Source organism: Macaca fascicularis, chromosome 14, assembly GCF_037993035.2.
Source record: "Macaca fascicularis isolate 582-1 chromosome 14, T2T-MFA8v1.1".
Classification (NCBI taxonomy): Eukaryota; Metazoa; Chordata; class Mammalia; order Primates; family Cercopithecidae; genus Macaca; species Macaca fascicularis.
Genome location: NC_088388.1, coordinates 45,645,220 through 45,662,454, shown reverse-complemented (window position 1 = coordinate 45,662,454; position 17,235 = coordinate 45,645,220). Strand labels below are relative to the sequence as shown.

General features: G+C 41.6%; 1 protein-coding gene across 20 annotated transcripts in view; it reads left to right on the top strand.

The window, feature by feature from the left end:
- Nucleotides 1-17,235, top strand: part of NAV2 (neuron navigator 2) — a 767,244-nt gene that overhangs the window by 707,248 nt on the left and 42,761 nt on the right. For all 20 annotated transcript variants that reach the window (XM_015434980.4, XM_065528383.2, XM_074014039.1 and 17 more), the window contains 5 exons: nucleotides 118-170; nucleotides 6,504-6,527; nucleotides 6,642-6,716; nucleotides 15,768-15,851; nucleotides 16,213-16,324. In XM_015434980.4, the coding sequence (XP_015290466.2) occupies nucleotides 118-170; nucleotides 6,504-6,527; nucleotides 6,642-6,716; nucleotides 15,768-15,851; nucleotides 16,213-16,324 (348 nt within the window). The remainder of the gene's footprint in view (nucleotides 1-117; nucleotides 171-6,503; nucleotides 6,528-6,641; nucleotides 6,717-15,767; nucleotides 15,852-16,212; nucleotides 16,325-17,235) is intronic.

The window sequence follows — 17,235 nt, the reverse complement described above, 5'->3', positions numbered from 1 at the left end:
GATTAAGTCATTCCAAGCCTGGAGTGTCCTATATTGCTGATTGTTTCCTCCTCTTTCCCCTTTTTGGTACCATAACAGCCATCTATCAATTCACCCTTTTTTTTTTTCTTTTAATAGTTCATGGATCCTCACTCTCCTTGGTTTCCAGTACGTCGTCAATTTATTCTACAGTGAGTATAAATCAATGCTGTGTGGCTGTGATCATGAGATCATGAGGCTGGGGTTCCTTTATCAAATGTGTCAAGAATAAAATATATGCATCTATCCTACAGAAAGCATTTCCATTATAAGGGGATCAATTAATTAGGGAACAAGATTTAAAATTCACAGACAGCTATTAATTATATTATACCAACCCCAAAATCCAGAACTGGCTGCCTTGTTAAAGTGGCATTGTGCTTTAGGTGATAACTATTTAGAATGTGTGAGAAGCCTTGGCCACCTGCTGAGGGACTTGGAAAAGAAAGGCCTTGAGCAATTTCTTAACACTTTGTCTGCCTCAGTTTTTGTTCCTTCCTTCCTTCCTTCCTTCCTTCTTTCTTTTCTTTTCTTTTCTTTTCTTTTCTTTTCTTTTCTTTTCTTTCTTTTCTTTCTTTCTGACAGAGTCTTTGCCCAGGCTGGAGTGCAGTGGTGTGATCTTAGCTCATAGCAACCTCCACCTCCTGAGTTCAAGTGATTCTCCTGCCTCAGCTTCCTGAGTAGCTGGGACTACAGGCACGTGTCACTATGCCCAGCTAATTTTTGTATTTTTAGTAGAGACAGAGTTTCAACATATTGGCCAGGCTGGTCTCAACCTCCTGACCTTGTGATCTACCCACCCTGGCCTCCCAAAGTGCCAGGATTATAGGAGTGAGCCATTGTGCCTGACCAGCCTCAGTTTCTTTATCTGTAAAGTAGAAATAATAGCAGTCCCTACCTTATAGAGGTGTAATGAGGATTAAATGTTATGAAGATTACATTTCACTACAATATAAACTCTTTCTAGACAAGCACATTTTTGTTTTTATTCCTAGTGCCTAGAATAGTACCTAGCACATAATAGGTATTTTTAAAGTAGGTTTGAAAGAAATGGGAAAATGAATCTAAAACAATGAATATTGTACACACAGCTCAGAGCAAGCACTCCTAAATGCTAGATGTCATCCATGAGAAAGGTTTACTGAATGAAAGCCAAATATAATCAAATACATTTGGATCTTCAGTACTACTAGATTTATTCAGTAGTACTTACTTTTTATAGCTGTACACTATTTATTTTATTTTATTTTAGACAGACTCTCGCTCTGTCACCCAGGCTGGAGTACAGTGGCACAATCTTGGCTCACTGCAACCTCTGCCTCCTGGGTTCAAACAATTCTCCTGCCTCAGCCTCCTGAGTAGCTGGAATTACAGGCATGCACCACCACACCTGGCTAATTTTTTTTTACGTTTTTAGTAGAGACAGGATTTCACCATATCAGCCAGGCTGGTCTCGAACTTCTGACCTCAAGTGATCCACCCATCTCAGCCTCCCAGAGTGTTAGGATTACAGGCGTGAGCCACCACACATGGCCAGAGCTGTATGCTATTTACTTTAAAAATAGTAATTTGGGAATGTCTACAGGAAAAAAAAAAAAAAAAAAAAATCTCTTTGTTAGTTGTGAATTGGAAATTCTTTAGCCCTTAATCCCATGGAAGCAAATGTTTTAATAATTTAGATTTTGATAATGCCCAGTTTCTGGTCTATATAGCAGGATACACTATGTATAGCTCCTGGAAAATAAGAGGCCACCCCAGAATCAAGTTAAAGATACCAAGGCGTAACTGTTCTTTCTTAGGCCTGTAGTGAGCAAATGAACTTCAGTGATTGCTGATATGGTCTGTTTTGAAGGACCTAGAAACTCTTGCTTCTACTCTTCCTAACCACCTCACCCCTCCAACTCTAAAATTCCTCTTTCCTCAGCTAGTCATCTTGTTTGAAATTTCATCACCAAGTCCTAGCTTTCCTTTTAAAGGCTTTATACGGAAAAACCTTGGAGAGAGGTTTTTTAAGCCATGATCTACTAAGAAAGCATAGAGATCGTCTTCCCGCTGTCAGCCAGTAGATAAACTATGTCCTTTCTTCTAGAATGAAACTGTGGGATATGGGTACCAAGGTTGGTACTTTTAAACCTAAATTCATTTCTTCAACAGTATTTTCTGGCACCATAGATATGCCTGGCTCTAGACTAACACCTAGGATATAATTTAGGAGAGAAAGGAGCCTGCTACTGAAGGAGGAAGCCGTAGGCACCAGAGGGACACGGGACTCTAGCTTCACAGGACTGGTGCAGAGAAGCTGTAGCGGATAGTTCAGTGCCCAGCCCCGTGTTTCCCCTGTGGCATTCCCAGGGGTTCTTGCCAACACAGAGGGGAGTGGGCCTTTCAGAAAAGTAAACCCTGGGAGACTGGCCAGCATTAACCAGCCTTGGAGGGAAAGAGCATAAGCTTCTCAACCTGTGTGTCTTCAGATCTAGGAAACTGTCACATGCAGTTCCTGGGGGCAGCCCCTTCATGCCAACCACTAGAATTCCTTCCAGTAAAAAACTCTCTTTTAGTAGCTATTGTTCTGGGTATGGGGACATGAAGATAGTGTTTTCATGAAATTTGAAATTGTCTTTTCTGAACTGATATAAATTCAACAAATTAGCAAAGACCTAATAATAATACTTTTTAATTCCATTTTTAATCTGGATAACAAGAGCCCTGAGGTGTAATCATAGAGTTCGTCTCACCATGTGACTTTGGACAAATCACCTAGTTATTCAGAGTGTCTCCCCAGTTTTGCCCTTGGCATCAGGAAACTGAGCAAGGTGATCTTCTGAGGCCCCTACAATCTCTGACATTCCATGAGTCATGGAATCAAAGGCTTGCATTTACTGTCCTCACATATGCCTTCTCTGAGAATATAGGTTACTTTTGCAGACTTAAAAAAAATAGCCTATCAGTTGAATGTTTTTATGCTGGTGCAGCCTACTAATTTCAAGAACAACTGCAAGTCTGGCGAGACTGCTACCACCCAGCACTGAGGTGTGGTCCCTTATCTATTATTACCTTCTTGGTGATAATGAAATTCTGAAATACATGCTCCAGGCACCTTTGTAAATGTTAAGGTGAATAAAATTCTTGTTTGTTGTCTGAAAAGAGATCTTTGAAATGTTAAGTTGCCACAGACCCAGACCAAGGAACCTGCTTAATAGCTGAGAGTTTTAAAGGCTCTTACTGGATGACAGTAGGTTCTTTCCTTGAAATCTCTATAATGAATATTCAAGAATGCTCATTCTGCATGAAATTTGCCTGCAATTTTAATTATCAGTGAAAGAAAAGATTACAGAGTGCTAAATGATTGCCATGGAAAAGTTATGGCTAGCTCTTAGAGTAGAGAAAATCTCAAAGGCCACCTCTGGCCTTAGACTTGCTTTCTTGTTTGGTAGGGAATACTTGAGTTCCCAGGAGAGCTGCTGGATGGATGGAGGCTAGCAGCTTCACATAGTGTTACCAGATCTGCAGAACTGCAGCAACAGGGACAAGATACAAAGCACATGCTTTCTCTAGGCTGCTGTTGATAATGGGGGCCCAACCCCAGAGACAGTTGGGCACAGTGACAGACAGTGGCAGAGGCATGGGGAAGGGCTATTAGGGCCTGTCTATGGAAGTGTTTCAAAGTAGGACTGGTCCTATGTTTGATGGTTAAGCCTGCTAACAGGCCTCTACCAGCCTTCCAAATGTTAGATAGTGGTGACATTCTCACCATTAACTTGTACCCTTTGGATTGAACTTGGGGCTTCTTTCTGGAAATCCCCCATGAGAATGTAGCTATAGTAAAAGTGCAGGAGAATGTGCATAGGCTCTGGAGCCAGACTACTTTAGATCCAGTCTCAACTCTGCCACTTACCAGCTGTGACCCTAGGCAAATTACTGAACCTTCCTGTGCCTCAGTTTCCTCATACACAAAACAGAAAGCAATAGTATTAGTACCTCCTCAAAGAGTTGTTATAAGGATTAGATGAATAATGAATGTAAAGTGCTTGGAACAGTCTCTGGCACATGATAAGCATTCAATAAATACTAGCTGTTATTACCAGAATGCAGGCAACACAAGGTCAGGGACTTGGTCGTGTTCACAGCTTTATCTTAGGTTCTTAAAAACAGTGCCTGGCACACAGTAGGAAATCAGTAAATATTTGATAGGTGTGATAGTGAGGATGGATGGACAGACAGACAAAGATGAATGAATATTACCTGGGAGGGAAGAGTGAGCTCTGAGGACATCTTCCAACCTTCTCCTGAAAGCATTTCTTAGATAAGGAGGTTGCTCAGTGTGACTTTATACAAGACACTTAACCTCTCTGAACCTCAGAAGGAATACAAACAAACCTACCTAATGGAGTTTCTGCAAGGATTAAATGACTTGGCTCCATGTATTTAAAAATTGGTTGCTACTATTAGGAGCCAACCTAGAGGAGGGGGCTTGTGGGCAGGATAAGGAGGGAGGACAATGGGGAGCACAGGGTGAAGGGAGATCAGACAGGAAGCAGCTGCCCACCTATTCCAGCTGATGGATGTGCTCTGTGAGTTCTAATGAATCATACCCACATTGTATTGTGAACTAATGGAGACATTGACATCAGGGTCAGATGCTGATTTTTTTAAAAATAATGGGCTTATCCCTAGTAAAATTGGATTAGGACACTTAGGGAGGACCCCAAAGACAGAATAGAGTTCTTACTGATGTTCACTCACCTACCTGGTTCCCAAGTCACTCTTCCCTCCCTGGGGAAATTAGAGCAATGGGTAGAGAGAAGGTTGAACACTCAACATTTCCAAGAAGGAGGAGGGATCCTCTTTATGAGCCCCTGTGGGAACTAGAGGAGAGGGAAAGAAAGGTTCCTCCTGCAGTGGGTTCCCCAATTCATGTGGGCTCCCACTATGGGAGGAGAGAGGGTCTTATAGTTTCTGGCTAGCAGGTACCTGTGTCACCACAGACACAGAGCCAGCATGGAAGGGACAAAGAGGGAAACCAGTAAGAGGGGCAACAGTGTTCACCCTTACTCCACAGGGGTCACAGGTAATTGGGGTCCTTGAAATGGGACAGCATGAGGATGAAGGCCACATTTATCCCCACAACCTGTGGAGTTACTGGGCTGGCTAATAGGGGCTCCCAAACCCCCCTCACTTTGAGGTCTTTCTACCCTGGTGCTCCCACTGCAGTGTCCTAGGGAAGTGAGAGGAGGGCAGAAAATGGGGCAGAATTAACCCAGGAGCAGTCTTCTTTGCTCCCTAGAGTAAACTAAGGCTCAAGCTGGGAATACCATGGCAAAAACTCCAGGCGAATGACTAATGTGGGAGACTGACTTAGTTTCCTAGTTGAAAGAAGATAGCCTTTTGAAGTTGGTTTCCATTTTAACGGCATGCTGTGGTCAGGCAGGTTGCTTTCTGTCTGGCTTGAACACATTTATCAATGGGCTCAGACTGGGTGGTGAACTCCTGGGCAGCAAGCCTTGCCTCAGAAGCACCTTAGTACCTTTTGATACCTCAGGCTCTGCCTTCTGAGCTTCAGTCTTCACCTGATCACAGCTGTGCATCAGAGCTCCTATACAGACAGGGCTGATGGGGATGGCGGATGGAGCACCTCTGCCTCTACTCTGATCCTCTATCTGAAGTTGCCAGAGTTGCCAGAGAAAATACAAAGCACTCAATATGAAATTTAGATTAACAACTAAATTTTTTTAGTATAAATATGTCCCTAATATTGCATGGGACATATTAGACCCTTTATTTTATTTTATATTATATTTTGTTTTATTTTTTGAGACGGGAGCCTCTGTTGCCCAGGCCAGAGTGCAGCAGTGAGATCTCGGCTCACTGCAATCTCCACCTCCTAGGTTCAAGCCATTCTCCTGCCTCAGCCTCCCGAGTAGCTGGGATTACGGGTGCATGCCATCACACCCGGCTAATTTTTTGTGTGTGTTTTTAGTAGAGATGGGTTTCACCATATTGGCCAGGCTGGTCTTCAACTCCTGACCTCAAGTGATCCACCAACCTCAACCTCCCAAAGTACTGGGATGTCAGGTATGAGCTACTGTGCCCAGCCCTAGACTTTTTTTTTTTTTTAAGCTATTCAAATTTAACAAGGCCTCCTGTATTTTTATTTACTACATCTGACTCATGGCCTTCTCCTCATATATCTTCTCCTGAGCACCTTACCTATCCCCATCCCCTGGGGAGCAGGGTGGCTCCTCACCACCAAAATGTGGCGTGGTGTTCTCATTCTTCCTAATTTTTAAAAATCATAAGCTGTTTGTATTTGGCCTTTCTGATGGGTCCATTTAACTGAACCAGTTTTTCCAGAGAAATACACCAGAAAAGAGACGAATAAATCTTCCAGACGGCTGCAACTATCTGAATACGGTGTTCCCGATGGGCTGGACATCACTATTCTTTGTTCCTTAACTGGTCTAATTTCCTTTATGTTTTCTTTGCAGCCAGAAGAAAAATGCCAGTCAGAGGTAAGGAACAGCTTTCTGGTTGGACTTCCTCTTTAACTATTGTCAATCATTTGACCCTGCTCACCTTGGAAATGGACTCCCAAAGCATGTAACCCTCTCCCTTGCCATCTTCAGATTCGCAAACTGCGGCGGGAACTGGATGCCTCCCAGGAGAAAGTTTCAGCTTTGACCACCCAGCTGACAGCAAATGTAAGTACAGACATAGGGCAGTAGCATCGGGACAGGAAGCACCATCCTTGCCTTGCACCATCCCTAGCACCATAGGGCAGTAGCATCGGGACAGGAACCACCATCCTGTTCACCATCCTTCTGAACAGCCTCAAGTCCTCCTGTGCTGAACAAATAGAAGTAGCACATTATAAAGAAAAAGACACAGGCTTTAGCATCATGGGTGTGAATGTCAGTTTGGACACTTACTGGCTCTGTGACTTTGGGTAAGTTCTTGAATCTCAGCCTGCATGTCCTCATCTGTATAACGAGGTTGATGGTATTTACCTCTCAGTATTGGCCCATGGTCAATGCTTGCAATATACGAAGTGCTTATTAAAATGTTAATTTCTCTTCCTCTTTCTGAAAATTTTGATTTTAAGGGTGGGAAAAAAAGCAAAAAGGAAAGAAGCGGGAAGAAAAGAAATGTAGGGCTTCCCAATATGTAGGTAGCTGCTCTGTCATTGTAATACACACAATTATGTGTTTAGGAGATGCTGCCAACCAGCATTCAACTCAACAACTGTTTGAGTGCCAGCTATGCCCCGGGCACCATGGGTTCAACAGCAGAGCAAGCACAGTGACTGACATCTTAACATTCAGTCTCTGGGACAGCAGAGAAACAAAACAAACAATTTTGCTATAACATGATAACTGTTAAGATAAAGGGAGGAGGTGGTAGTGGGAATATCTAGGGGGAGCACCTAGCTCACTCTTGGTGAGGGATGAAAAAGGGGACAGCTCATCAGATATTGAAAATAAGAAAAAATTTTTTAAAGGGGGACAGGAAGGACTTCCTGGAGGACGTGACATCTAATGGATGCTATGTAGGGGAGAATGCATAGGGATGACAGCATTCTAACCAAAGAGAATTATTTGCAGAAAGGTTAAGGAGAAAGATCTTGGTGTATTTCAAACTCTCAGTAGGTTGGTGTAATTAGTGTCTGTGGCTTGGATGTGGAGGAGAGGTAAGGGTGGAGAGGGGACACAAGCAGGGAGTAAGAAGGCATCGAAGAAAGCCAAGAGTCAGATCACAGGGTCTGAGCTGTTGGTGAGCATCCGGGCTTCCTCCTGAAGTTAGTAGAGACCTCTCAGTGAGTTTTAAGTAAGCAGTGGGTGGGCTGGTTTGCACTTTAGACAGAGGATCAGAGTAGAGGCAGAGGTGCTCTGTCCGCCATCCCCATCAGCCCCGTCTGTATAGGAGCTCTGATGCACAGCTGTGATCAGGTGAAGACTGAAGCTCAGAAGGCAGAGCCTGAGGTATCAAAAGGTACTAAGGTGCTTCTGAGGCAAGGCTTGCTGCCCAGGAGTTCACCACCCAGTGTGAGCCCATTGATAAATGTGTTCAAGCCAGACAGAAAGCAACCTGCCTGACCACAGCATGCCGTTAAAATGGAAACCAACTTCAAAAGGCTATCTTCCTTCAACTAGGAAACTGAGTCAGTCTCCCACATTAGTCATTTGCCTGGAGTTTTTGCCATGGTATTCCCAGCTTGAGCCTTAGTTTACTCAGGGGAACCATTTCTCTTTAAGGGTGGCATGTGGCATACCTAGTACAGTACTTGACCTTAGTTATCAGCTCAGTAACTGGTAGCTGCCCCCATTAATATGTAGTCTCCCAAGTTCTCTTTCTTTTCTGGAAATCTTTGATTTTTTAAAGAAAAACCCCTAACATGCGAGACCGCAATGTGTTTCGTAACCTTTTATTTTCTTTACCTCTTCTACCACCAGTAATGCTATCAAAAGAACTCTAAAAACTGACGTGAGAACTTAATTCTGAGGCGTAGGTCCTATTCAGAAAAAACAGTATTCTATAGGTAGGTTCTATTCCACGGACGGATTCTTCATCTGGATAACCAGGTGTGTAGATTTGGATCCAGAACAAACTCTAGACCCAGCAAGTCAGGGTCTTCTGGGTGTAATCCAAACGTGTGGTCTGACAGCAAACCCTGTCAATCCACAGTGATTCTGAGCTACTCTCCTAGTTTAAGAGTTACAGATGCCAATTGTTGCCTTTATTAGTCAACAAATAGTAGTTAACTTACTTTCCAGTGAACTTGGGTTAATCGCTCCAGTGACCTCGTGCTGCCACAGGAGCCTTACCTTGGGCTGTTTGGAACTCTGCTTTCTGTTCTAAAAGAGTCAGAGTGAGATCCCTTATATTATTCCAGAAGAGTGTTTTGTTCCTCATAAAAGGCACTGAATCCAGTATTGTTTTAAAGTAAATATTTAGTCTTACCGCACACTGATGGAAGGGTGAACATGTTTTATTGTCTGCCATCTTTCTCGCAAACCAAGCTGTGTTTGTTTTTCTAGGACAAACTACTCAAAGCCACCTTATCTGAGTGTTTTTATACCACTTGTGTTTGTTTTCCCTGGGAATGTGAGCATGGCACTTGATGAGTAGGCTGTTGTGTGTGGCTCTGAACCAGGCTTGGAACTGACTCCACAGCTTGTATTTTCATAGTTGTGCTAATGACACAAAGGCAACCCTTTTGCTTAACAGAAAAATGGGATCCTCTGGATCTCTAGAGCAAATGTGCTTTCTTTTTAAGCTTGCAAAAACACCTTCTCAATAGCAGTCTTCATGGAGTCAGGTTTAAAAAAATTTTTTTTTATTATACTTTAAGTTCTGGGATACATGTGCAGAATGTGCAGGTTTGTTACAATAGGTATACACGTGCCATGGTGGTATGCTGCACCCATCAACCCGTCATCTATATTAGGTATTTCTCCTAATACTATCCCTCCCCTAAGTCCCCGCCCCAACCCCCTGACAGGCCCTGGTGTGTGATGTTCCCCTCCATGTATTCATGTGTTCTCATTGTTCAACTCCCACTTATGAGTGAGAACATCCAGTGTTTGGTTTTCTGTTCTTGTGTTAGTTTGCTGAGAATGATGGTTTCCAGCTTCATCCATGTCCCTGAAAAGGACATGAACTCATCCTTTTTTTATGACTGTATAGTATTCCATGGTGTATATGTGCCACATTTCTGTATCCACTTTATCATTAATGGACATTTGGGTTGTTTCCAAGTTTTTACTATTGTGAACAGTGCCACAGTAAACATACATGTGCATGTGTCTTTAGTAAAATGATTTAAAATCCTTTGGGTATATACCCAGTAATGGGATCACTGGGTCAAATGGTATTTCTAGTTCTAGATACTTGAGGAATTGCCACACTGTCTTACATAATGGTTGAACTAATTTACACTCTCACCAACAGTATAAAAGCGTTCCTATTTCTCCACATCCTCTCCAGCATCTGTTGTTTCCTGACTTTTTAATGACTGCCATTCTAACTGACATGAGATGGTATCTCATGTGGTTTTGATTTGCATTTCTCCATATGTTTGTTGGCTACGTGTCTTCTTTTGAGAAGTGTCTGTTCATATCCTTCGCCCACTTTTTGATGGGGTTGTTTGTTTTTTCTTGTAAATTTGTTTAAGTTCTTTGTAAATTGTTTAAGTTCTGGATATTAGCTCTTTGTCAGATGGATAGATTGCAAAAATTTTCTTCCATTTTGTAGGTTGCCTGTTCACTCTGATTATAGTTTCTTTTGCTGTGCAGAAGCTCTTTAATTAGATCCCTTTTGTCTATTTTGGCTTTTGTTGCCATTGCTTTTGATGTTTTAGTCATGAAGTCTTTGCCCATGCCTATGTCCTGAATGATATTGGGTAGGTTTTCTTCTAAGGTTTTTATGGTTTTAGATTTTAGGTTTAATTCTTTAATCTATCTTGAGTTAATTTTTGTATGAGGTGTAAGGAAGGGATCCAGTTTCAGCTTTCTGCCTATGGCTAGCCAGTTTTCCCAACACCATTTGTTAAATAGGGAATCCTTTCCCAATTGCTTGTTTTTGTCAGGTTTTGTCAAAGATCAGATGGTTATAGATGTGTGCATTATTTCTGAGGCCTCTGTTCTGTCCCATTGGTCTATATATCTGTTTTGGTACCAGTAGCATGCTGTTTTTGTTGCTGTAGCCTTGTAGTATAGTTTGAAGTCAGTGTAATGCTTCTAGCTTTGTTCTTTTTGCTTAAGATTGTCTTGGCTATGCAGGCTCTTTTTTGGTTTCATATGAAATTTAAAATAGTTTTTTTACAATTCTGTGAAGAAAGTTGTTGGTAGCTTGATGGGGATAACATTGAATCTATAAATTACTTTGGGCAGTATGGCCATTTTCATGATAGTGATTCTTCCTATCCATGAGCATGGAATGTTTTTCCATTTGTTTGTGTCCTTTTTTATTTCCTTGAGCAGTGATTTGTAGTTCTTCTTGAAGAGATCCTTCTCATCCCTTGTAAGTTGTATTCCTAGGTATTTTATTCTCTTTGTAGCAATTGTGAATGGGAGTTCACTCATGATTTGGCTCTCTGTTTGTCTGTGTATAGGAATACTTGTGATTTTTGCACACTGATTTTGTATCGTGAGACTTTGCTAAAGTTGTTTATCAGGTTAAGGAGATTTTGGGCTGAGATGATCTGGTTTTGTAAATATACAATCATGTCATCTGCAAACAGAGACAATTTGACTTCCTCTTTTCCCAATTGAATACCCTTTATTTCCTTCTCTTGCCTGATTGCCTTGGCCAGAACTTCCAATACTGTGTTGAATAGGAGTGGTGAGAGAGGGCATCCTTGTCTTGTGCCAGTTTTCAAAGGGAGTGCTTCCATTTTTGCCCATTCAGTGTGATATTGGCTGTGGGTTTGTCATAAATAGCTCTTATTATTTTCAGGTAAATTCCATCAATACCTTGTTTGTTAAGAGTTTTTAGCATGAAGGGCTGTTGAATTTTGTCAAGGGCTTATTCTGCATCTATTGAGATAATCGTGTGGTTTTTGTCATTGGTTCTGTTTATGTGATGGATTACATTTATCGATTTGCGTATGTTGAACCAGCCTTGCGTCCTAGGGATGAAGCCAACTTGATCTTGGTGGATAAGCTTTTTGATGTGCTGCTGGATTCAGTTTGCCAGTATGTTACTGAGGATTTTCACATTGATGTTCATCAAGGATATTGACCTGAAATTTTCTTTTTTTGTTTTGTCTCTCCAGATTTTGGTATCAGGATGATGCTGGCCTCATAAAATGAGTTAGAGAGGATTCCCTCTTTTTCTATTATTTGGAATAGTTTCGGAAGGAATAGTACCAGATCCTTTGTACCTCTGGTAAAATTTGACTGTGAAGCCATCTAGTTCTGGACTTTTTTGTGGTTGGTAGGCTATTAATTCCTGCCTCAATGTCAGAACTTCTTATTGGTCTATTCAGGGATTCAACTTCTTCCTGGTTTAGTCTTGGGAGGGTGTATGTGTCTAGGAATTTATCCATTTCTTCTAGATTTTCTAGTTTATGTAGAGGTGTTTATAGTATTCTCTGATGGTAGTTTGTATTTCTGTGGGTTCGGTGGTGATATCCCCTTATCATTTCTTATTGCATCTTATTTGATTCTTCTCTCTTTTCTTCTTTATTAGTCTGGCTAGTGATCTATCTATTTTGTTGATCTTTTCAAAAAACCAGCTCCTGGATTCATTGATTTTTTTGAAGAGTTTTTTGTGTCTCTGTCTCCTTCAGCTCTGCTCTGATCTTAGTTATTTCTTGTCTTCTGCTAGCTTTTGAATTTGTTTGCCCTTGCTTCTCTAGTTCTTTCAATTGTGATGTTAGGGTGTCAATTTTAGATCTTTCCTGCTTTCTCTTGTGGGCATTTAGTGCTATAAATTTCCCTCTACATACTGCTTTAAATGTGTCCCAGATATTCTAGTATGTTGTGTCTTTGTTCTCATTGGTTTCAAAGAACATCTTTATTTCTGCCTTAATTTCTTTATCGTACCCCGTAGTCATTCAGGAGCAGGTTGTTCAGTTTCCATGTAGTTGTGTGGTTTTGAGTGAGTTTCTTATTCCTGAGTTCTAATTTGATTGCACTGTGGTCTGAGAGACTGTTATGATTTCTGTTCTTTTGCATTTGCTGAGGAGTGTTTTACTTCCAATTATGTGGTCAATTTTAGAATAAGTGCAATGTGGTGCTGAGAAGAATGTATTTTCTGTTGATGTGGGGTGGAGAATTCTGTAGATGTCTATTAGGTCTGCTTGGTCCAGAATTGAGCTCAAGTCCTGGATATCCTTGTTAATTTTCTGTTTCGTTGATCTGTCTTATATTGACAGTGGGGTATTAAAGTCTCCCACTATTATTGTGTAGGAGTCTAAGTCTCTTTGTAGGTCTCTACAGACTTGCTTTATGAATCTGGTGCTCCTGTGTTGGGTGCATATATATTTAGGATAGTGAGCTCTTCTTGTTGCATTGATCTACCATTATGTAATGGCCTTCTTTGTCTCTTTTGATCTTTGTTGGTTTAAAGTCTGTTTTATCAGAGACTAGGATTGCAACTCTGCTTTTTTTAATTATTATTATTGGGGCATTTAGCCTGTTTACAATAGGAATGCCCATAACTGGAGTCATGGATGACAATCAGATGCAGAACTGAAATCAATGGAAATCCAGTCATTTACACTTAGCTTTGCCATTCATTTGCAATGAGGTTAGCAAATGTTCTTTTAGACATCCAGGCCCTGGCCTGTTTCCTTTGTCAACTATGTGACTGTCTTAAATTGATTGGCTTTGGTTTTGCCACACTTTCCAGGGCAAAGTAAAGCATATCTCTTTATTTTACAATGCAGAGGCACTGTCTCCATGTTTTTGTTTTTTGTTTTGTTTTGTTTTGTTTTTTGAGACAGAGTCTCGTCCCGTTTTGTCACCCAGGCTGGAGTGCAGTGGTGCGATCTCAGTTCACTGCAAGCTCCGCCTCTGGGGTTCACGCCATTCTCCTGTCTCAGCCTCCCGAGTAGCTGGGACTACAGGCGCCCACCACCATGCCCAGCTAGTTTCTTTTCTTTTCTTTTTTTTTTTTTTTTTGTGTGTGTTTTTAGTAGAGACAGGGTTTCACCATGTTAGCCAGGATAGTCTCGATTTCCTGACCTCAGGATCCGCCCGCTTTGGTCTCACAAAGTGCTGGGATTACAGGCGTGAGCCACCATGCCTGGCCTGTCTCCATTTTTAATAGAGAGAGGGAGTGCAATCAGAGAGAAGCTAACTATTCCACTTAACATTTCTGCTACAAATAGAAATGCTCCCTGCCAGCGGTTGATTCTAGAGTTGTCTTAGCCTCCGCCATCCCTCTTTGATGAAGTCTAATAACAGGCCTCTCTTTACCCCTCACATCTTTCCTTAGATTGAAATGTCACTGTGCCTCCTCACAGTGCACAGCAATAGCTTCTGATGCTTATCCAGCGTTGATACCTCACTGTGTGCGTCAGTCATCTCCTCCTCTCAAATTTCACAGCATGATCAAATTTCACCTCTGTCATGCATCCTCTGCCCTTCTCATCCCTCTTGTAGCCCACTGTGTTTCTACTCCCCGTCTCTACCCCTGTGTTCTCAGGTACTTTCACTCCTCTCATAGTTTGTCACTTTCTCATTCCCAAACCTCCTTATTTCCCCACAAGTGTCCATGCGTTCCTGTGTTTTGCACTACCTGAACAGTTCATAGACCATTTTCACCGGTCTTGTTTCATCTAGGTGAAAATAACCCTGGGGGGAAAATAGATATTGGTACCATTTCATAGATGAAGCTGAGGCTAGTAGGATTAGGCGATTTGCTCAGTGTTATGGGTATTCAGAAGGAACTACAGGGAGAGCTGAAGACCTCTAACTCTAAATCCTGTTCCCTTCCCCTGTCCTATACACTTCCTCCTTCATCTAAGTGCTTTTCTTTTCAGTCCTTTAATCACTCATCCAACATACATGATTGAGTGGCTGTTTTTGTACCAGCAGTGTGGATACAGTAAGGAGCAAGATAGACATGGTGGCAGCCCTCATCAAGTGCACTATCTGGTGATCCTTCTCATCTGCTGCCCAAATGCCTCTCACTCTTGGACATGCCACTATTCCATTATACAAGTAGAGATTGGAGATTAGAAGATCCTAGCTGCCTAGTGGATTCTTCAGTCTATTCCTGTAAATTTCTTAGCATGACTGTTTGAAAAAACTCCATTCTGTATTTTTGGTTTTAATAACATTACCAGGATTCTTATTCAATCAACTAATATATCACCTACTACTCTGTGTCACAGGCAAAAGCTTAGTGTTGGGGCACAAAGTTACCTCTTACCCTTGAAGAGAGTTGCAGAGGAAGTGGCAGTCAGGAAAATGCCACATTTTCCGATTCATAAACTTACTCTTTTTTCGTATTTTAACATCTCTGAAAATTAGATGCTATTTTACTTATAACTGGAAGCATTTTTAAAAATTCTTAGAAATTACTTCTAAGATGTAATGGTACATCTTATGTCATATTCTAACAGAAGTGTATAAAACTACATGAAAGCCTATGGGAAAGTGGTAACCCCCTGGAGGAACTGGGAAACATTTCTCCAAGGAGGTAGCAGATGGGCCTTTCAGTGGCTTTTTATTAACCAGGATTATAACAAGCAAACTATGCCAACCATTTTGTTTGTTCATTCTACTAACATGCTTAATATGAGCCTCTACTGTGAGCTTAGCACTTGGTGAACAGAAGATCATCCTGTTCAGAAGGATGTAGTACAGAAGGCAGACATACATTACCAATTACAAGACTGCATGTATTTTTAATTGTGATATCTCAAAGTATATATCAGAAGTACAATTTGCCTGTGAGAGTGCATATGAGGGTGTCTTGAAGCTACAAGCCGAGAACTTTTTAGACAGACAGGTAAAAATTATTAGGAGAATGGGAGAAAGGATTGAGAGGAAGAGCATTTCAGGTAGACGGGAAAAGATGTACAAGGGCCCTAAGGTGGGAAGGAGCACAGGGTGTTTGAGCAAGTAGAATACTGAAGTGACTGGATCCCAAAGAGTGGTGAGGAGTGGGATTCAAGAGGAGGCTGAAGAAGTAGCCTAGATCAAGTGGACCCACAGGATTTTCATCTTTAAGAGCCAGGCACCTTCTAAGCACTCTTGACTTGCAAGGTAGTATAACTGAGACTGTGTCTTCCCCTCCAGGCTCACCTTGTGGCAGCCTTTGAACAGAGTCTTGGTAACATGACAATCAGGCTCCAGAGTCTGACCATGACAGCCGAGCAGAAGGTAAGGCAGAAAGGATACTTTTACCCTCCCTACTTGGAGTTAACAACATACTTGAAAATACTGTTCTTTCATTTCAGATTCTTGTATGGATGTTAATGTACTTCTTGAACTGTTAAAGTTTAATTGTAAGGAGTCCAAGCTGTTGAGTGAAAATATGACAGATTGAGTGATAATGGCATCAGTGATAGATCTTGTAGTTATAATCCTCTTCTTATGTGTTTGTTCATGCGTGTTGATCCATCTGAAAGGTTTTGTTGAGCTACTCCATTCCCTCCCCTCCTGTGTTGAAGCTAAGCTGTACTTCAGTTGAACTCTGTACAGAATTATTTTAGACTGACCGATAATTTTTTCTGTTCCCTAGGATTCAGAACTGAATGAGTTAAGAAAAACCATTGAGCTGCTAAAGAAACAGAACGCAGCTGCCCAGGCTGCCATTAATGGAGTAATTAACACACCTGAGCTCAACTGCAAAGGTAAAATAAGGGAAACAGCCTTTAGCCAGAAGACCTGCCTGCCCTTAGGCGCCCTCCCCTGACATCTTATGATGCAACCTCCTTACTAGAAGACAGTGTCTGCATAATTTAGCTCCATGTCAGGCGGGCAGGACCTGGAAGGCAAACACCTTTAATCAAGTCACTTCTGGCCTCTATGAAGATGGCTATGGTAGTTCATCCTCTTATCTGATATATCTGAAAAATGGAAGAAAACATGTTTCTATTGGCAGAGTGTTAAAGTGTTTTACAACCCTTAATTTCACTAGCACTTTAATATTTACATGCTGATATATGGGGTAAGCTGAACTGAGTTCCTACCTTATTTGCCCAAGAAAAGATTTCTTTTTTTTTTCTGAGACAGAGTCTTGCTCTGTCACCCAGGCTGAAGTGCAGTGGTGCAATCTTGGCTCACTGCAACCTCTGCTTCCCAGGTTCAAGCAATTCTCTTGCCTCAGCCTACCAAGTTACTGGGATTACAGACATGTGCCACCATGCCTGGCTAATTTATGTATTCTTAGTAGAGACAGGTCTTGCCATGTTGGCTGGGCTGGTCTTTAACTCCTGGCCTCAAGGGATCAGCCCACCTCGGCCTCCCAAAGTGCTGGGATTACAAGCATGAGCCACCATGCCCAGCCCAGGAAAACATTTCTAAGTGAATTATTTTGTCCTTGTGTATCTTGGGGTAATATAGGAGTGCAGGTGAGTTAGCTCTCATAATAATAATAACAGTAATAGTAATCATAGAAGTAATATGGAGAGCTAGGATTTATGGAACACTTACTATGTTCTAAGTGCAGTGCTAAGTGTTTCAGTGATTTCATTATCTGGTTTTCTTTCTACAACAATCTTGTGAGTGTGATTCTGTTCTTCCCTCATTGTTCTGATGAGGA